General features: G+C 37.9%; 1 protein-coding gene across 2 annotated transcripts in view; it reads left to right on the top strand.

Moving 5' to 3' along the window:
- PID1 (phosphotyrosine interaction domain containing 1) overlaps positions 1-22,374 on the top strand; it is a 121,476-nt gene extending 99,102 nt beyond the window's left edge. For both annotated transcript variants that reach the window (XM_058188485.1, XM_058188484.1), the window contains one exon: positions 20,451-22,374. In XM_058188485.1, the coding sequence (XP_058044468.1) occupies positions 20,451-20,927 (477 nt within the window). In that variant the 3' untranslated portion in view covers positions 20,928-22,374. The remainder of the gene's footprint in view (positions 1-20,450) is intronic.
- Positions 22,375-22,617: the final 243 nt, after the last annotated feature.

Genomic DNA, 22,617 nt, shown 5'->3' with positions numbered 1-22,617 from the left:
CAAAAACAAAGTATAGAATCTCAAAATAAAGTATTGTGAATTACTATTACATTGCCAAAGGATTTATTACATAGCTGCAATATGAACTAAAAAACCAAAACAAAACAAAATAAGAGTCCATTTGAGTAAACTAAATATTTTGTCTTCTTAAAGTCATCTACTCCTAATTTCCAATAACAAGCCCTGCTAAATGACACCCTTTGGTATTGTTACGTGTGTTTCAGTTTTCAAAGTAATGAAAGATACACTTATTCATATTTAGTTTTCTTTGTAAAGAAATCACTGGAGATGTTTTGTAATATTTGTGCTTATATGCAAACTCTACTAGCTGGGCATTAATGAAGGCTCTTAAAGTTATTGCAACAGTCATTATTCTTTCATTGATGAAAAACTGCTAACTCAATACTTTGCATTTCTTTCTAAACTAATTCCAAAAACTGCATGCTGGTACTTTTTGGTTTTTTTAATGGATCCCTAGACAGCACTCTTTAGCAGAAGAAACAACATGTTCATAAATTTACCTGAGTTACAGATCTATTGGCTAATCTCATTACTAGACAGGCTTAATACTTTAGCAGGGATTTTCATATGTCATTTCATATGTCTACGGTTCTGATCACATTTACTATCTCAAGAAAATCTAATGGCAAAGATCCTTTGGGTGATATTGAGCCCCTGATTATGACAAACTGCACAAATCTTACCATGTAATTTTGGCAGCAGCATAGGTGAGATTTACTCTTGTCCTTTTCTGGGATGATGTTTGATTTCCCTTTTATTTTTCATTCCTGACAATTCCCATTCAAACTACACAACTGCTAGAGTCTATATGGTGGATGGGCAGCATATAAATTTAATAACTAGATAGACAGACAGACTTGGTTTTACTTAACTTCCAAACTTAGTCAAGTTCAGCCAGGTGCTGCCATATAAAACTCAAGCAATCTGTTTGGATAGAAATGCAGTAAGGAATAATTCATGGGAAGATTTTTAATTCTTAGTTTTGTATATTACTATAAGAATAGTATACATACTAAATGCATGTTTATAGTTCTTATAGGTTTGAACTTACTGAATTCTTTTGTTAAAATAAAACATTTAGAATTCAATAGATCCATTGTGCAATGAAATGCTTCATGTTGTGTTTCAGTGTTATTTGCATCTTTTCTTACACTGCACTGTTACTCTAGCAGTGCTTTAACTAACGCAACAGATTTTGAATACAGGCTCTACTAATTTTATTTTATTTTATTTTATTTTTTTATTTACTGTATTTCTCAGAGTATAAGATGCACCTTTCCCCCCCAAAAAAGGGTGAAAATCTGGGTGTGTACTCTGAATGTAGCCCCACCCAGCTTCTCAAATGGAGATTTCAGAGGCTGAAAAAAGCTCCAAATGGAGGTTCAGAAAAAAAGCCCCAAATGAAGCTCCAAGGAGCATAGAAAAAAAGCTCAAAACGGAGCTTCAGAGGCTTTTTTCCTGAAGTTCTGTTTTGGAGGCTTTCAGAGGCAGAAAAAAGTTTTTTCTGAAATGGAGTTTCAGATGCAGGAAAAAAAGTCAAAAAAAAAAGCAAGGCACAGAGCTCACAACCAAGGAACCTGCTGCTAAAATTCACCTCTGGGAACAGCTGATTGGGGGTATTCCGGGAAGCCAATCCACCTGCCAATCAGCTTTTTTCTTATTTTCCTCCCCAAAAACTAAGGTGCATCTTATACTCTGGTGTGTCTTATGAAAAATATGGTATTTGTTGAGTACATATTAGATAATATATATAAATTTAAGGATGAATTGAATACATAAAATAAATACAATTAAAGGGAACATTAAGGCAACATTAAGCACGCTGGTGCTCTTATGTACGCCCCTTACAGACCTCTTAGGAATGGGGTGAGGTCAACAGTAGACAGTCTTAGGTCAAAGTTTTGGGATTTGGGCAAGAAACCACAGAGTTAGGTAGTGCATTCCAGGCATTGACCACTCTGTTGCTGAAGTCATATTTTCTGCAATCGAGTTTAGAGTGGTTCACTTTAAGTTTGTTTCTATTGTGTGCTCATGTATTGTTGTGGTTGAAGCTGAAGTAGTAATTGACAGGTAGGATGTTGTAGCAGATAATTTTATGAGCTATGCTTAGGTAGCTAATAATAACCTAAGAGCAGTAACTGACCTACAACCCATATCAAGTTGCTCTATAATGGTAATATTGAGTAGTTTTGCAACTATACATTTTATTCATGAATGTTTGTTTTAGAATTCTGAACTGTTTAATAATGATGGTGTTACTCATTTAGTCACATCTGACCCTTGACTATTCTTCCGATCTTACACTACTTTGAGTTGTTGTATGCTCTCACTGGTATCAGCTTTGATGGTGCCTGAGCTGTTTAGTATAATTAATTTAACATTTTGTCTGATTTCTGACTATGGGAAAACAATGGAAATGGAAATTACAAGCAATTTATATAAAATGTTGGGGTGTTCCCCAGAATATTTATCTGAAAAGTCGCTCTCCTGTTTTCTTGCCATTTGAAACCAATGGCATTATATTTTTATTTAGATAACGGGTTAAGCATGCCATTTAATGGGACTTTAAAACTGTTATATTTGTACTTTCATCTAGAACATGTTCAATTATTCAGACATGCTTTCTGATGTTTTCCTAATGTATATTAAAATGTGTTCTTTCATAATAGATATGAAGGATTTGTGTCTTTCTGTCTGCATGTGCTTATAATTAAAGATTCTAATTTTCTATTGTGTCAATGTTCTTAAATATTTGCTTTTGTATTTCTTGAAATGACCACTATAGACCATATAGAATCATTCAGTAAATCTGTTTGTAGCTCAGATTGTCATCTTATAAAAGTAGAAAAATGAGTTTTTCATTTCTTACTTTGTTAATAATATCCAAAATTCCTTTACTTGGATAGAAATGAAGACTGAAATCACACTGTAAGATTAGACTGTTGTTCAAATTTGAAAGAGAAGATTTTGACTGAGAGTGTGGGAATGTTACTGTAATGGGTGACCTGAGTTCCATAGCATTTCATCTATATTTGGAAATGTTGAAGAGATAAAAACGTTGTTTTCTTGGGCAGACCTTTTGTTTTGGACATTTACTTGCTGTTCTTTGATAGTTTATTCTCTTTTACATATTAAAACAGGAAATTCTCATACATAGTTTCTTAACCGCATTCAACAATTGAACCAGAGTTGAATAATAGACTGAGCTGGACTGAACAATAAAGTATTTTCCCAGCTGATTATTTTTTTAAAAAAACCAATACTCATTCGTTCGTTCGTTCATTCATTCAATCAATCAATTAATCAATTTCCGTGGCCACCTATATCTCAAACACATGACTCTGAGCAGCAAACAATCATAAAATCAATTAAAATCATAATACAAAAAAAGCAAATATATACAGCAAACAAAAAAGATTATAAACCATAGATTATAATCTTGATTTATCCTCATTCATTTATTTCACATTTTAAAAATACCTATATTTATAATAATGCAGCATAATACTGTCAGTTTTTCAATCCAGTTTTAGCTCAATTCACCTCATTTAACTATGACCATTCTTTCTTTTAGCAGAATTGTATCTAATCTATACCAATGGTGTAAAACTCAAGGCCCACAGGCCGGATCAGGCCCACGGGGTGCTTATATCTGGCCTGAAGGGTTGGCCTGGAAATAGCAAAGGACCGTCCTGTTGTGCCTCTGGCAGCCAAAATGGGACATGGGAGGCCCACCATTTTGGCCGGCAAAGTGCTGCAGGAGGCATCTATCCCGTCTTCTCTCTCCCAGCTGGTCCATGGAGGAGAATTATAGTGCTGATCCGGCACTCGAAAAAATCCACTTCGACACCCCTCATCTATACAAAAGTATTTTATCAGCATTTTAGTGGTCTTTTTTTACAGTTTTTGGAAACATACATGTCAATAAAACTGCTCAGACACTGTAACTAGCTATTTACATTGTGGGCAGACAAGCAATGGCAGGCCTTACTTCAAAGTTGCCCTGAATACTACTTTACATTTTGTAACATTTTGAAGATTTATCAATCCAGATTTGGTTTTAAGATAGAAGAAAAGGAGAAGTGTTGATGTGATTTCCTCTAGGAATATGTTGGTTTCTCCTGGCAGCCTTCTGTATGCTTTGCACCAAGAGAATAGTGTACAGTAAATGTCACAAGTTGAATTACTTCTTTGCTAAAAGAATAGCAGTCCTTTGTTCTGACTCAAAGCCGACAAATTTGGCATCAGAGACAAAGAAGAATATCCTGTGGAGTATAATAGTGTCATTTTATAAAGCTCCTTTGTCTCAAAAGGGCATTTTAATACATCACAAATCATTTCAAACTTTGTTCGTGTCAGCCACAATATTTACTGTCTTTGTATATTAAGAATCCCGTTGAAACATCAAATTATGTGCTGGCTGTGTTTGATAAGCAAAAATGAACTGAGAAATGAGAGTAAGCCAAGTAGAGTTGCCTTATTATTGAGAAGGCCAGAAAAAAAATTAATACATAACTAAATAAATTAAATATTTTTGTTCTTGTGTCCAAATACACTTTTGTCATGGACATTTTCCATCTAGTATTAGGTGAATGACTTGGTGTAGTAGATGCACACATTGAAAAATCCAGTTCAGAGGAATTGTTACAATATCACCAGAATTATTGGCAGACATTTGGGTTAAGGAATAATAAAGGAATTCTGCCTAAACTACAAATGGAAGCAAGTTAAATTTAACTTGCAAGGGTTCTGACTGTTATAGACACTAGCCAGAATGAATGCCAACTTTGATTCATATACTATATGGGATCTTGTAATTTGTTTATTTGAGTTTTGACTTAGAATTGCTCAGTGATTTTGGACCATAAACTATTTCTTAACATAACCTACCTAAAATGATGGGATATAAATAATATAGATGAAGGAAAGTGGAAATTAAATAAATTAAATTTAAAAAATTGGCCTATATCATGGGGACTTGTATCTCTGTTATTGTAAGTAACAATGAAAGGAAGATTAAAACTAGTCACACATATTAAATGTAATGTTTTATCATCTAGAAATATAATAGAACTGCTTGGTGCTAATCAAGCTTTTGGGGTCAGTTTTGCTTTTTAAAATGTTATTTTAATTAAAGCAATCTTAAACATTTTTTTATTTGTTTCAGCCAGTTTGACTTGCTTTTTTTTATAGCTTGTTTAGTTTGATTTACATCGTATATTTAACTCCATTATAATAGTGGTGGATGACCTCATCAACTTTAATCTACTATTTTAAATTATGTGTATGAATGTTTACATTAATTTCTCACCCACGAAGATTGGCTGCCAGATAGGTCAAGAAAAACAATAACAAAAAATCATGTTTTGCTTTCAATGGTTATGTAATCTAAGTATGTATGGATGCGTTAATCTGCATATAGTCAATTTTAATTTTGCATGCATTAATCTACTTAGCTGATTTTCTAAATTACAATAATGTTTGTTTTTAAAACAATAAGAATATATAGTTTCATGTGCAACTTTTTCTGATACACGTTATTATATTTAGTTTTCTCTATTGATTGCATTCTCAGTTAAGTTAAAAATTTTGTTACAAAATTTGGAAAAATACATATTCTGAAGGATAGTTGTATTCCAATCTTCCTGTAATGCATGAGGTAAAATTAAATGAATTAAAATGCACTCATTCATATTTATCCAGTATCATGCACATGCGCGCATGCGCACACATGTATACACACATACACACACATGTACAAGTATATACATAATTTGTTTATATTTTTGTTTATTTATTCAATTTCTATTGCCACCCAACTCAACCAAGTGATTCCTATTTATTTGGTCCAGTTATTTTTATTTCTTTTCTGCAATTGCCAAAACATACTGTCCAAGCCCAACTCAGGGGCAGCCTTCTTGATGGACTTCAGTTTATACTAATCTCTGTTCTTGCTCTGTGACGCATGATAATTTTAGTCCAATTTACCTGGAGATTACAAGTTTAATGAAGATTTAACATAAAATGAGATTTTTCAAACTTAAAAAAAAGTTGATTTCATTGCAGCCTGAACCATGAGGTTATTTCAATAGGTTTACTAGACTGAATCTTCTTTTAAATGATGTTATTGTTATAAGCTAGCAACTTTGAAGATGATTTGTTTTGATTTACTTTTGTGTGTGTGTAAGTTTGTTAACACTTCAGAGAGACCATTAGGAATATATCAAAAAGAAGCATTATGACGGCAGTGGACAAACTCTGTTCTCTTCGAAACAAAAGTCTTTGCAGGACTCTTATCTTTTGGGATGTTAACAGTTTAGAAATAAATATTAACCGGGATCTTCTGAAATTGTCTGGAAGGTGTGGAATCCCCATAGTGTTGCCTGCCCCTGAGTTAGGACCGAGTGTGTCATCAAATCTGGAGATAACTTGAGAAGTTACGTTAATAAAGTAAGTCAATTGGAGTTTATGGTCTGACTAAAACAGCAATATGAACCAAGCCAGCCTGCAAATTGATAAATTTTCCACATATCACTGCAACTCTACAGAGCGTAACCCATAAATTAACATTTTTTGGCCTTCAGATAATATTCTAGAATCATGTTGTTTAAAAGATTTGGCTCCAATAGAAATATGATTGCTCAGGCATTTTGTTTAAACTCTTACTAGGCAATTGCAATTGTGTAATGTAATAAGTACACCCCTTCACAATTGCTTAGATGCGTTTCCTGATCTAAGGCAAGCAGTATTTTCTTTAATGATAGTTCAGCTAATTAGTCTGCAAAGGCAACCAACATTTAAAACTGTGGAATGAATAAGAGCTTGCTTAAATAAATTGCATCTTTTGTTCTCTCTTTGAAAGTTTTTTTCAATGTGATTATAGGGCAAGGTGGATCTTCTTGAGCACTGTTAGAAAGCCAACCAGACATTATTCTTATAATAGGTTAAGAAATTAACACGTCTAAAATCCATTAAAAATCCAAATCTGCAAGAAATAACTACTTTGGAGAAAATGAATTTTAAAAAATAAAAAGTAAACTGATACTATAGAAGTCTTTAAAAATTCTTCAATAATATGTATAAAAATAATCTAGATTTCAAAAGCCAGGAAACTAATAGATATTCTATATGTAATAGTGGAAGACAGCCATGATTCTTAAATATATATCTACACATTTTCAATTTGATAAAATATATTAAAGTAAAATACTGAAAGTTAGGAATAAAAAATGTCTATTCAATGAAATAGAATTCCTGAAATGTACAAAATAAACATTTAGATAATTTCAACCAGTGTTTTAGAATCTTTTTCTATACATAACAACTGTGCCTAAAAGCTCCTTCTTGTGCATTGTTTGGAAAAGATATAAATAAGGACTTGGGGTATAAACAGGAAGGGAATGATAGATAGACTTTGTGATTGCATTGATTTAAGTTTTTTTCCTCTCTATTTTCAAAAGTTTTGAAAAGAGCCTATCACAATCAAATTAATTAATAAAATAACATTAGAGATTAAAACCATATCCAGAGTTTAGCAAGCTTTTATGGGTCTGGACACCTTGTAAAAGTTTTTATCATGACCTGTAAAAGCTGAAATGTAATAATTATAAAATCTCATGAGTTTGGCATTAGAATAGAATAGAATTTTATTGGCCAAGTGTGATTGGACACACAAGGAATTTGTCTTGGTGCATATGCTCTCAGTGTACATAAAAGAAAAGATACCTTCATCAAGGTACAACATTTACAACACTATTGATGGTCAATATATCAATATAAATCGTAAGGATTGCCAGCAACAAGTTATAGTCATACAGTCATAAGTGGAAAGAGATTGGTGATGGGAGCTATGAAACGATTAATAGTAGTGCAGATTCAGTAAATAGTCTGACAGTGTTGAGGTAATTATTTGTTTAGCAGAGTGATGGCCTTCGGGAAAAAACTGTTCTTGTGTCTAGTTGTTCTGGTGTGCAGTGCTCTATAGCGTCGTTTTGAGGGTAGGAGTTGAAACAGTTTATGTCCAGGATGCGAGGGATCTGCAAATATTTTCACGGCCCTCTTCTTGATTCGTGCAGTATACAGGTCCTCAATGGAAGGCAAGTTGGTAGCAATTATTTTTTCTGCAGTTCTAATTATCCTCTGAAGTCTGTGTCTGTCTTGATGGGTTGCAGAACCGAACCAGACAGTTATAGAGGTGCAAATGACAGACTCAATAATTCCTCTGTATTATTGTGTGAGGTCTAATACAATTAAAAATTAAAAAATAAAAAGGCTTCTGTCTTGATGGAGAGTTATTGCTGATCTTTCTGTAATCAGTGAGCATTGAAATATACTTCCAATAAACATAAATTTTAATGAAAAGCATTATTTTGAAAAAGAGTGTTTGTATCTAATGAATGGAGGAGACTCCTGCGAGTTCCTTGGACTGAAAAGCAAACAAAGAAGTCAGTCCTAGAGGAGATCAACCCTGACTGCTCTTTAGAAGGCCAGATCCTGAAGATGAAACTGAAATACTTTGGCCACCTAATGAGAAGGAAGGACTCACTGGAGAAGAGCCTAATGCTGGGAAAGATTGAGGGCAAAGGAAGAAGGGGACGGCAGAGAACGAGGTGGCTGAATGGAGTCACTGAAGCAGTAGGCGTGAACTTAAATGGACTCCAGAGGATGGTAGAGGATAGGAAAGCCTGGAGGAACTTTGTCCATGGGGTTGTGATGGGTCGGACATGACTTCGCAACTAACAACAACAAATCTAATGAAAGGTTATTACAGATCTTTTCAGCTTCTCAAAATAAATTCTAAATCCTGGGCCACCAAAGAAATGATCTTCTATGCTGCAGCCAAGGAGTACAGATCCAGTAATGTCACTGGCATAGATTTTAGTATTTTTAAATATCCATAATATTTTATCTTTTATAATTATAATACAATCTATTAAAATACTTTCTTGTTCTGTATTGCTGGAGATGGACAGCAAAAATCAAGCCTGCAGATCAAAAGGTGTGGCTTAGGCCATACAAGGGTTATGCTCATTTTGATGGATAAATTAGTTTTACCTTGGTTTTTAAAGTTCTTTTGATATTGCTACCTGTCCCAAATAATGAATTTAAATAATAATAGAGGCAATATAAAAAGTTTTTTAAAAAATAAATAAAAAATAAATCAAGATACATAGTAGTTTAATGTTGCTGGGCATGCAAGATAACTTCTTTGACTATATAAATCATTGGATATTTAACCACATTCTAAGCTTAATGCATAATTGTTAGTCGTACATTCTCAACCAGGCTTTACCAGTGTAAATAATAATAATCTTCAGATTGCAAACTGGCTGAGTTTCATACAAGTTGAAGTCTAATATAATTTGATGGTGCCAGACTGGATAACTATTCATGCCTCATTTCAATTGCTGTATAGATAGCCCTCAATTTAGGACTACAGTTGGGACTGGAACTTCTGTTGCTAAGTGATGTGGTTATTAAGCGAGTCACAACCAATTTTACAAACAGTACTGTAAGTTAGAAAATTTTTCATCACAATCATGCAAATCATCCCAGTGGTTAAGCTATTCACACAATTATTAAGCAATTTTTACTTTCCACAAAATGACTTATGACTGGGCTTGTCATAAGGCCCTTGAGATGATTATAAATGATGATATGCAACCCTGTAATGCTGCTATCATCATACATACATGCCAATTGTCAAAAGTCTAAATTTTGATTATGTGACCACAGGAAGCTGCAACAGTCATATGAGGACTATTCATAAATCACTTTTTCCAGGGCCATTGTAACTTTGAATAGTCATAAGTTGAGGACTACTCGTATTGCTTGCTTTTTCCAAAGGAAGTAGATGGAGTTAAAACCACATCTATTTGCATATAATGTAGAAAAGACTCTCCCTCATCCTCTTCTTGTAGCATTTTTGTCCTGAAATCTGATCAAAACTATTTCAAACTATTTTTTCTACAAGCAGTGTATAAGGCAAACTGATATAAATTCACAGATTCCTATTTATTTTATTTTATGAAAGGGAACATTGATCATGACAATATCTGTAAGGCTAATAATTTTTTCATCTAATCTAATGGAAAATGCACAGAAACAGAAATGCTGCTGTTTTATGCGCATTAAGCTTTGAGAACTACTGATGTGCAATGTTAGTATTTCAGGTGAGAAAATCTTTTTTGAAACAGATTGACATGTCCCCCTATAATTTAGCATGTTTTGCCAATAACTGTTTACTTGTCTTTCAGGTTTGTAGTTTTAAAGATTAAAAACTAGTGTGTGTTGGGAGGGGTTGGGTGAGAAAGTCAAGGTGTTAAATTCTCTGAATAATTGTTGATGTCTAATGAATATCAAAGCATTTTTCTTCCATTGAAATTTTGACTCTCAAACACTATTGTGCTCAGTGTGCTTTTTTTTAAAGAATACACAATTGTGTTTTCAATTTCAAATGTTTCTGAAAACATCCATATGCAGTTCCAGAGTTAAATTTTAGGTAATCTTGGCCAACAGAAGTTGTTGTTTAGGTTAGAAAAGGGTGCATTATGTATGTATTATTATTATTATTATTAAGGGCCGGAATAGCTCAGGCTGTTAAGAAGCCTGTTATTAGAACACAGTAGCCTGCAATTACTGCAGGTTCAAGCCTGGCCCAAGGTTGACTCAGCCTTCCATCCTTTATAAGGTAGGTAAAATGAGGACCCAGATTGTTGGGGGGCAATAAGTTGACTTTGTAAAAAATATACAAATAGAATGAGACTATTGCCTTATACACTGTAAGCCGCCCTGAGTCTTCGGAGAAGGGCGGGATATAAATGTAAACAAAATTTTTTTTTTAAAAAGCATTTTTTCTTCCACCGAAAAAATGCTTTTAAAAGGAAAAAAAAAGCCTCTTATGATTGCATGGCTCAGCTGGGATCATCAGAGTCTTTGAAAAGCATTTTTTCTACAAGCTCTTTGTTAAGTTCTGGAAGTAACGAGGCTGGAGACCAGGGTAGTGACAACAGCTCTTTAATATAGGGTGAACCCAGCAACAGGCTGGGGGAAAAACCTCTCCTTTTATACAGTACTGCTGGAGGCTTCGACCAATCAGCAACGTGCTGATTTCCCGCTCAAATACTTAAAGGTACAAACATGAATACATAACACTCCTCCCCTCCCAGAAAACACTTTGCCTCTATTTACATATTTATTTACATGTTATTTTTCGACGTAGTCACGCAAATAACCTGGGCGTCTCCTCGTTCTTTCTGACCTGCGCGGTTCAGTTCTGGGTGGTGTTTTGAGCTGGGCGGAGGGCTGTTTCTCCTCCCAGCTCTTTCTCTGGGCCAACGGGCTCGGATTATTGGCCGACTCTTTTCTTGGCCATCCGGCCTTGGATTAATTTTGAACTTTCCTGCTGCTTCCTCGGGAACCTGATGGCGTCGCTGGAACTCTGGGACCTCAGCTAAGTCTTGCGCCTCCCGGGTCATTGTCAGCTGTGGATTCAAATTGGTATTGGTCATGCTCTATTTCATTTGGTTCGGTTTGGTCAGTTATTCGTTTCCTTAACTGATCTATGTGGCGCCTCCACACTCGGTTGTCTGGTAGCTCTACCACGTCGATTTTGGGCGGTTATCTTTATTATTTGTCCTGCGAACCAACTAGGGCCGTCCCCATAGTTTCGGGCCCACACCCGGTCGCCTATGCTCATTTCCTTGTCTTTTCTAGTTCCCCTTGTAACCCTCGGGTGTGTAATGGGGTTCAAGCGGTCAAGTGGGCACGGAGTTTCCGTCCCATTAGCAATTCGGCTGGGCTTTTCCGGTGGCCGTGCTTGGGGTTCTGTGCTGGACGGCTAGGAAAAAGTCTATTTTGTTTGCCAGTCACCTGGCTTGAGCCTGGACAATGCCTCCTTAGCGCCCGGACGGAACGCTCTGCAAGGCCATTCGACGCAGGGTGGAAAGGCGCAGAGAGGGCATGTCGGATGCCTTCCTCTGCCAGGTATTCTTCAAACTGGGCTGCCGTGAATTGGGGCCCATTGTCGGACACCAGAGTGTCCGGCAACCCGTGAGTTGCGAATAGGTGGCGCAGGGTTGCGATTACTGCTTCGGCCGTAGTGGATTTCATGATTATGATCTCCAACCATTTAGAAAATGCATCCACAACCACTAGGAATGTTTGGCCGTGGAAAGGGCCAGCAAAATCAATGTGGATTCTTGACCAGGGCCCTTGGGGCTTTTCCCATTCTCTGACTGGGGCCGTTGGGGGTAGAGGTCTGGACTCTTGGCAAGCTTGGCATTTCCCTACCCTCTCAGCAATCTCTGCGTCCATGAGTGGCCACCATACATAGCTTCTAGCTAACCCCTTCATCCTTACGATCCCTGGGTGACCCTCGTGGAGGTCCAATACCTTTCCCTTAACTTATCAGGAATTATTACACGATCACCCCATAACAGGCACCCCTTGAGCCGAGAGCTCATCTCGTTTTTAACAAATTCTTTGAACCGTTGCCCGGGCGCATGACACCCTCTCTGTACCCAACCGGTACAGTCCTTAACACAATGTCGGTATGATGCCCGAGCCACTTCCTTTGATGTGACTGGGCCAGAGTCCAACGAGTCAATAAGTAGGATGGGCGTCCCCGGAGTGGGGTCTTCGGTCGCCCCTGGTAGTGGGCAGCGGCTTAACGCGTCTGCATGCCCCACTTCTTTTCCTGGTCGATGCTGCAGCTTGTACGAATAAGCGGCTAGAAATATAGTCCAACGGGTCAAGCGTGGCGAAAGTGCCACAGGCGTTGGTGATCGCCAGCCAGTATCCTAGTAGCGGTCTGTGGTCAGTCACGATTTCAAAATTCCGCCCAAAGACATACTCATGGAATTTTTGACCCTGATACAATGGCTAGTGCTTCTTTGTCTAATTGGCTGTAGTTCCTCTCTGGGAGGACATCGTTCTAGAGTAGAACGCTATAGGGGCTTCTGTGCCGTTTGGAAGTCTATGGCTGAGTACAGCCCCACCCCATAAGGGAGGCATCGCAAACCAGCACTAGGGGTAATGAGTCGTGATATTGGATGAGCAGGCTATCACTTGAGAGCAGGTTCTTTACTGCTTCAAAAGCCCTATTTTCTGACTTTCCCCATGACCAAACAGTATTTTTTCCTAAGAGCCTATGCAGCGGTTCCATAGCAGTTGCTTTGTTCTTTAAAAGACCGCGTAAAAATTAACCAATCCCAGGAATGCCTGCAGCTCTGCTTTGTTTTTGGGCGCTGGAGCCTTCCTAATTGCCTTAACCTTGCTCTCAGTAGGGTGAATTCCTTTCTTGTCTATCCGGTAGCCCAAGAAATCGACGGATTCGACCCCTATCTGGCATTTGTTTGTCTTGACTTTTAATCCGGCTGTCCGGAAAATGCTCAAGACCTTTCTTAACCGCTCCCCCAATTCCTCCATGTTTTCCCCTGAAATTAGGACATCATCGAAGTAGGGAACTACCCCTGGGAGCCCCTGCAGTAGTCGTTCCATCAGGTTTTGGAACAGCCCTGGTGCCACACTGACCCCAAATTGCAATCGGGTGCACTTGAAGGCCCCCCTGTGCGTCACAATCGTTTGGGCTTGGCTGTGCGGGCGTCTACTGGCAGTTGTTGGTAGGCTTGGGCCAAGTCTAACTTTGCAAAGACTTGCCCTTGCCCCAAAGAGTGCAATAAGTGTTGCACCACTGGAACCGGGTAAGCGCTTTTCTGTAAGGCTTTGTTAAGCGTCGCCTTGTAGTCAGCGCAAATTCTAATTGACCCGTCCGGTATTATGGGGGTGACGATTGGCGTCTCCCACTTTGCGTGATCGACTGGCACCAAAATCCCTGATTAATGAGCTTATCCAGCTCCTTATCGATTTTGGTTTTAGGGCAAAGGACTCTCCTCGCCTTAAGCCTAATGGGGCTACCTGGGGTCTAAATTGAAGGAAATAGGGGTCCCCTTGTACTTGCCCAGGCAGTCCTTGAAGACATCTTCGAACTCGTTAAAGAGAATGTCTTTCAGGTTACAGTCACTTCGGTAGATGCCAGTCACTCCCATGCCCAGGGCACGAAACCAGTCTAGTCCCAACAGACTGGGCAGAGTTCCTTCGACGATCGTGATGGGCAGGGTCTTTTGTGTGGGCCGTACTCGACTCGGACGGAGGTGGTCCCTCGAACAGGGATGCGATTCCCTGGTAGTCGTGGACTCGTGGCCGTTGTGCTTGCAGGTGGCGCTTGACGGACGGCAGCGACTTCGCCAAAGTGTCCCAGGACATGATGGTGATCGCTGATCCCGTGTCTACTTCAAGCCGGCACCGTACTCCCTCTATTTTTGGCTTGGTGAAGATCTTCTTCTCCACTTTGGTCGGTGACCTATGACCACAGTTGTTTGGTTGGAATCCGCGCCTTTTTGTTTGAGCCAATCGCGGGTCGCCTTGCCGATTCCGCCTGATTGGCCGATTTGAATTTTCGGCGGGAAGGTTGGGCGCTCGACAAACTTGAGCTAGGTGCCCTTTCTTCCCACACCGACATGTCGCGTCTTTAAACTTGCAGTGTTGGCGCTGGTGTTGACCCCCGCAGCTTCCGCATTCATCTCGGTCCCCTTTGTCGCGTTTCTCGGTGCGGCAGACCCCTTCCTCGTCTTCACCGTCGGATTCGGTCTGAACCTCCTCCTGGTGTACCGGAGTTGCCTTCGCGCTCGCCTTTTGTGGGACCGGCTTCTGCAGCGTCTCTGCCGCCTGGGAGGACATTTCATGTGCTCTGGCTTCGTCCAGAGCGTTGGCTAGCGTTAGGTTGCTCTTTGCTAACAGCCGTCGCCTCAAACGGATGTCTTTGACCCCTCGGATGAGTTGCTCGAGGAGCACTTCGTCTAGGTCACGGTATCCGCAGTCCTTGGATGCTCTTCTTAGGGCGGCCATGTAGTCGCCGATGGATTCGCCTTCCATCTGCCTTCGCTCTCCGAATTCAAACCGCCGCACGTATTTGGACGGCGTTGGTGCGAAGTGGTTTCTTAGTAAAGTCTGTAAAGTTGGCCATGACACCGACTGCAACGGTGTTGGCTCTGCCAGGGCTTCCGCGATGTCGATGACCTCCGGACCACAGTGGCTTAGGAAATAAGCCCTCTTTCGGTTATCTGGAACTCCGTGCAGTTCGTTGGCTTCTAAGCTTTCAAACGGGTCATATCGTTCCCCATTTCTCTTAGCCGGTCAAGCAGTGCGGGCGGAGTGTAACTGGCCATCTCCGCTTTTCTGCCCTGGGTTTGCTGGGTTCGGGTCTATCGTGCTTCGGCTCGGTTCTGGTTCTCCTCAGCCTCGAGATCCCACCTTCGTCGCCAATGTTAAGTTCTGGAAGTAACGAGGCTGGAGACCAGGGTAGTGACAACAGCTCTTTAATATAGGGTGAACCCAGCAACAGGCTGGGGGAAAAACCTCTCCTTTTATACAGTACTGCTGGAGGCTTCGACCAATCAGCAACGTGCTGATTTCCCGCTCAAATACTTAAAGGTACAAACATGAATACATAACACTCTTCAGCCGAAGAGGTTGTTAAAAAATGTTTTTAAAAGGCTCTGACGATCCCAGCTGAGTTGCCTGATCGTCAGAGGCTTTTTTTCCTTTGAAAGGCAAAAAAAATGCTTTTAAAAGAAAACAAAAGCCTCTGACGCTTAGGCAACTCAGCTGGGATCGTCAGAGCCTTTTAAAAGCATTTTTACAACCTCTTTGGCTGAAGAGATTGTAGAAAAAATGCTTTTCAAAGTAAAAAAAAGTTGGCCTCGCCCACCCAATCACATTACCCCACCACCAGGCCACACCCACAGAACCAGTAGTAACAAATTTTACATTTCACCACTGCTTAAAAAGTATGACATCTTAGATTATGAGACTGTTTGGAGGAAACAGCTGAAATGTGTTAGATATGTGTTTCATAGTAGAAGATCAAGACTATCAACCTCTTTGAAGGTAGCTAAATTCTGTGCCATAGCAACATCTGAACATGATTTACAGCTGTGCTTAGTTCCTATTGCGCATAAATTGCACATCACCTATTGCAATAAATTTCTAGAATTCAAGACTACAGATAACCCTTGTTTAGCAACCACAATTGGGACTAGTTCCAATGGCTAAGCACTACAGTCGCTAAGTGAAAAATCACATGACTATGCTAGGCTTACAGTGTTACTCCCATTTCCATTGTTAAGCAACTCATTGAAATTGTTATACGAGACATTATGTGATGGCAACATGCATTTTCACATCCATAACCTCCATTAAATTTGTTTGTTAATCTGGTTGTTAAGCTCACAAATGGTGATCCCATGACTGTTGGATGTTGCAATCCCTATAAATCAAAGCATTGATCACAAAGTTGTTTTTTCACCAAACATCAACACTGGTGATTAAAAAAGGCAGTTGGTAAGAGAGGACCATCTGTATGAGAGCTGAGAAATTCTGGGAGTTACTGTAACTTCAACACACTTGAGCATTCTTTTTTCAATATCCCACATGAAATAATAATACCTTGCTTTTCTATTATGAAATAATGATGGTTAATGGTTTTAAACATTGTAATTTCCTAGTTGCCTCCTACCCACCGTCCTAAAAATGCAAAATTATAATAAAGCCTATTTCCAGGCATATCTGTTATATTGCTGGATTTTTTAATATTGCACTTTGGGAGGCTACAAATAAAAAAACAGAATTTTAAAGCATTTATATATTTAGCTATGACATGTTTTTTTATGTTGCCCATGGCCTCTCCATTATAACTATGCATAAGAAAAATAGTTCTCAGATAAAAAAGTCATTGCATACATATTCCAAAGTTGAGAATCCATGGGTAGAATTTGACATGACACTGATTACAGCAGTGCGATCAGAAATTAGGGTAAAAATGAAAACAACAATCATTCTCATCAGATGTGATGAAAGTCATTCTTCTGAACACGACATTTACAGTTTAAGAGAATAGGATCCTTAAAATGCAAAATTATAATAAAGCCTATTTCCAGGCATATCTGTTATATTACTGGATTTTTTAATATTGCACTTTGGGAGGCTACAAATAAATAAACAGAATTTTAAAGCATTTATATATTTAGCTATGACATGTTTTTTTATGTTGCCCATGGCCTCTCCATTATAACTATGCATAAGAAAAATAGTTCTCAGATAAAAAAGTCATTGCATACATATTCCAAAGTTGAGAATCCATGGTAGAATTTGACATGACACTGATTACAGCAGTGCGATCAGAAATTAGGGTAAAAATGAAAACAACAATCATTCTCATCAGATGTGATGAAAGTCATTCTTCTGAACACGACATTTACAGTTTAAGAGAATAGGATCCTTAAAATGCAAAATTATAATAAAGCCTATTTCCAGGCATATCTGTTATATTACTGGATTTTTTAATATTGCACTTTGGGAGGCTACAAATAAATAAACAGAATTTTAAAGCATTTATATATTTAGCTATGACATGTTTTTTTATGTTGCCCATGGCCTCTCCATTATAACTATGCATAAGAAAAATAGTTCTCAGATAAAAAAGTCATTGCATACATATTCCAAAGTTGAGAATCCATGGTAGAATTTGACATGACACTGATTACAGCAGTGCGATCAGAAATTAGGGTAAAAATGAAAACAACAATCATTCTCATCAGATGTGATGAAAGTCATTCTTCTGAACACGACATTTACAGTTTAAGAGAATAGGATCCTTAAAATGCAAAATTGTCCTTTGGAGAAACAGCATCCTCATGAGCAAACCGTGGACTAGAGTAACATTAAGCTAAGCTGTTTTGTTTCAATTAAAATTATTTTACATCATAGTTAATAACATAACAATGATTTATTATGATACATCATTTAAGAAGTGCACAATAAAACTAATTTATGTTTAATCCATTTGTTACAGAAAAATAAATGATAGGATTTGAAAACTGGACCTAATTTTGATAAATGAAGTCAGCACATTCCTTTTTCCAGATCTAAAGCAGAGCTTAGGATGTGTTGTAGTAACATTCTGTTCTCTATATTTTCACTCTCCACTATCCAATGCCACATATTTTCTTTCTTGTTGTCTTCTCTAGCACATTTCAGTGTTGTCTGCTGCATTGATTGCTCTTCTTAAATATCCTTTCCACCAAATAGCTCCTTACATGTCACGTACTATCACTTTATTTTTGTTAAGAACTCTACTTTTTAATAGCTGATTTAATAGCTGATCAGGAATAGCTGATTTAATAGCTGATTTAATAGCTGATTTAATAGCTGATCAGGAATAGCTGATTTAATAGCTGATTTAATAGCTGATTTAATAGCTGATCAGGAATAGCTGATTTAATAGCTGATCAGGAATAGCTGATTTAATAGCTGATCAGGAATAGCTGATTTAATAGCTGATCAGGAATAGCTGATTCCTATTCTAGGAAATGGCTAATTGTTTTCTTTTTTTTCTAGAACATTATTATAAACTCTGGTCTGAATAATAAGTAGAATGCTTTGATAATGTGAATTTGACTTTGTAGACATGGCAGTAATTATATTTAACAGATTAAGGTCTAAAGAATGGAAAATTAGAGGGAGGCTACTACTCAGCCTTATTAAAGGCTCAGAAGGATGCAAGGCTCAGTGAATAAAGATGCTGAGCTTGTCAGCTGGAAAGCTGACAGCCTGGGTTTGAGAGCGGAGTGCTATGCAACAGTGTGAGCTCCCATTCCTGCCCCAGCTCCTGCCTACTGAGCAGTTCAAAAGCACGCAAATGCAAGTAAATTAATAGGTCCCATTTTGGCTGGAAGGTAACAGTGTTCCATGCACCTTTGCTGGCCACATGACCACAGAAAATGTCTTTATACAATGCCGGCTTCCTTGACCAAGAAATGGAGATGAGCACTGACCCCTAGAGTCGGACATGGTTGGACAGGGAAATTTCTACCTTTACTTTTTACTACTCAGCATTTCTGATTAGTGGCATTTAAAGATCTTAATATTTCTAAAGAACAGTTCTGTTAAATAGTTGCATGTAGAAGAAAAAGCAATCTAACAAAACTAAGGTTTGAACAAGAGACCTTAAATTTAGCATGTAATCTTAGATTTCAATCCTATGAAGACTTCCTCGGAAATAAGTCCCATGGAATTCCATTGTGATTGTGAGTAAAGAAACATGGCCATATTTTTTCAAGTAGCATAAAGGTTAATAGAGTGTTTGTTCTGTTGATATTGTGCATGTGGAAGCAGTTAACAAAATATCTTTTAAATCTTATGCCTTATCCTTATAGTGATATCTTTCTGATATTTTGTAATACTATGGTGAAGCTAACTTGAAAGCTGTAGGTCAAAGTAGTCCTTGCCCTACAATGATTCAATCAGGAACTACTACAAGGCATAACAATTGGGTTATGACCAATTTTTGGATTTCTGGCCATCCAGCAGCCACATGGTCACATGATTTCAATTTGGCTGATTGGCAACATATTCACACTTACAAATGGGTTGTTGAGTGATTTGTGATCATGTTGATAGCCAATTGCAACCTTCCTTGCCCAGTTCCCCAGAAGTAAATGATGACGTTATCAAGGAAGGTTGCAGGTTACTGTGGTAAATGTCCCTTATGCAAACACCCTCACCCAGCCCATATGTGTTCACATGGCACCAGCCACTTGCGCACTATCACACATTTTCCTCAACCACACAACAATTCTCTATGAACCCTTGCACACCTAACCAGTGCCTCATCTACCTTTCTTGGACTGTGTGGCACTTCTCATACACCATTGCATTTCTATTCATCCTCCCCAATCCATGCAGCATCTCTTGCACACCCTCTCATGTACCTGACCCATGCTACACTCTTGTCCCTTATGCATCCTCCCAACATATGCTGCATTTTTCTTCACACTCTCATACACCCTTTCCTGACTCTCTGTCAGGCCCTCACTCGCCCTCCCTGCACTACATTGTGCCTCTTCCTTGCCCCTCCCCCATCTAGCAGCAGCCATTTAACCTGCCTGCAGATCTAGGACTTGCAATTTGTTGCTGGCATCCCCATTGATTTTAGTTATCCGGGGACAGGGGCCGCACCTAATGACTTGGATTCAGTTAATGGTAGCATCCAGGACTGCAGGTATTTGTATTATGATTGCATCATATACATTTGAGAACTGCCAAGCTAGTAATAGATTTTTTCAGTGACTCAGTTTTCTTTTCTTTTTTTAAATTGTGATGTGATATTTGGCTCCTGAATGTGCAGACTTTTGAAGGAATATTGACTCAGTATTATAGAAGCTTTGCGAATCCAAAATAAAGAAATAGCCTTTTAGAGATTAAGTTCTGCAGAAATTTTGAGTAATAGCGATGGATTTGGTGGATCAATTACTGGACATTATAATGTTAGCATAAGGGTGACTAACTTTTTTCTTTATTTCTTGTATCAGGTTACGTACTTGGGAAAAGTTTCTACAACAGGGATGCAGTTTTTGTCCGGTTGCACAGAAAAGCCAGTAATTGAATTGTGGAAGAAGCACACCCTTGCTAGAGAGGACATCTTCCCAGCTAATGCCCTCCTTGAAATCCGTCCTTTCCAGGTTTGGCTTCATCATCTAGACCTCAAAGGAGAGGCCACTATCCACATGGATACCTTTCAGGTTGCTCGTATTGCTTACTGCACTGCTGATCACCATGTGAGCCCAAACATTTTTGCTTGGATATATCGGGAGATCAATGATGATTTGTCCTATCAGATGGACTGTCATGCCGTAGAATGTGAGAGCAAGCTAGAGGCCAAGAAGTTAGCTCATGCTATGATGGAGGCCTTTAAGAAAACTTTCCATAGCATGAAGAGTGATGGCCGGATCCACAGGAATAGCTCCTCTGAAGAAATGTCTCAAGAATTAGAATCTGATGATGGCTGAATTTCAATTTTTTGATGGTTAAACAACAGCAAAATTGGCCCTGGGAACATAAACATATATATATAAAATGAATGAACAACCATTCAATTTGGGAATGATGAATTTCCAAAATTTGACTAATCACCTTTTTTTATTTTTATTTTTTAAAAGCAATTCAGAAAATTTCCTGAAAATATACTTCTTTATTATAATTACATAACATTGAAATCTGCTGCTGGATTTTTTTGTTTTGTTTTGTTTTAATGTGATAAAGCTTCTTGTTTAGTCATTTGTCCATTTCACATTTCAAACTGATTTTAAGCTTTGGAATTCAAGTTCTTGTCTTATGGTTTGTAAATTATTTCAATTTCCTTGTTGAGATTCACTGAGCAGATTTAACAATGAGATCTTTCAGAGTTTGTTGTTAACATGTAATATGGTACTAAGTAGGATCATCATCTACAGACAAAGAGAATACAATTTGAGGATCTACTGCTCTCTTTTTACCACTTCCTGGGCTGAAATTTCTACCTGCAGTTTGACAGCCTGACAATTAATCCATATTTCACGGTTTGAGTATTGACATATGCTTACATTTACACGTTATAATCATATCTTATATTTTACTTTATTCATTTAAGCTTTTAAAATGTACTTCCAGTCACATATTTCCCCCTTAGTGCCATTTTTTAAAAGATGAACTGCAGGGATGCCAAGTGAATGGTGGGACACCTGAATGTAAATTCTCTCTTTTATACCTTGTCCAATAAATCAGACCACCGCCTAAGGATGAACATCCTGAATATATATTACTTGGGCTGTAATGTAGAGTCTACCTTGCTCCTGGCACAAACTTTAGTTTTGCAACAGTCTCGCCACAAACAGAATCTACATTAGCTTATTTACTTGTGCTCCAGGGTTCAGTTTAAACTAGCATATTAATCGTTAGCATCTGAGAAGTATAACGATCTTTAAGATCAGTTTTGGTGGCAGAAAGTTTGTTAATATTCTGCTAACATTTCCTGAAATATTAACATCTTGTTAATATTTCCTGAAATGTTTTCAACTCACAGATGAAAGGGTTCATAAGTATTTTTTTATGTTTTAAAGACAAAGTGCTGATTACTAATATATAGGTAATACTGCACTTTATACAGTCTTGTTCATAACTTGTGGTAACGTTAGGAGCACTGGGCACCTTACAGAAGCCTTAAAAGAAAGCAAATCACAGCAAATAGCTATGGAAGACTTTTTCATTGTGTCTGAATATGCACCTGTGTGTATGTATGGATGGATGTGTCTGTGTGTATGCAGTCACTATTAGAGCATATAGATTTATCATGGGAACATACTGAGGAGGAATTGCACCTTTAATAAATATGCTTATTGCTTTCCAATGTATGTAAAGTATTCTGCAGCTTAAAGGCATTCATACTTTAATAAAAAAGGTGGAATTAAAAATTAATAATTTCAGACTTCATGGTTTTATGTGTATACGCCTAATCTATCAATTCTAGGCATTAACTATAATCTGCATAATAATATATGATAATTGGCATTAAATCTTGAGTTATGGCTTCAGTACTAAATGGTATTTTATATTTAATTATACTTAAAATTAAATTGTACTTTCATTCTGATGTATGTAGGCATTTTGCCTTTTCTGAAGGGCTTTTCCATCTTTTCCTTTACACTAAGTTATAGCTCTTAA

Source organism: Ahaetulla prasina, chromosome 6 (assembly GCF_028640845.1).
Source record: "Ahaetulla prasina isolate Xishuangbanna chromosome 6, ASM2864084v1, whole genome shotgun sequence".
In the NCBI taxonomy this organism is placed as follows: Eukaryota; Metazoa; Chordata; class Lepidosauria; order Squamata; family Colubridae; genus Ahaetulla; species Ahaetulla prasina.
Note: the sequence above shows the minus strand (reverse complement) of the source record. Positions and strands in the feature narration are given on the sequence as shown.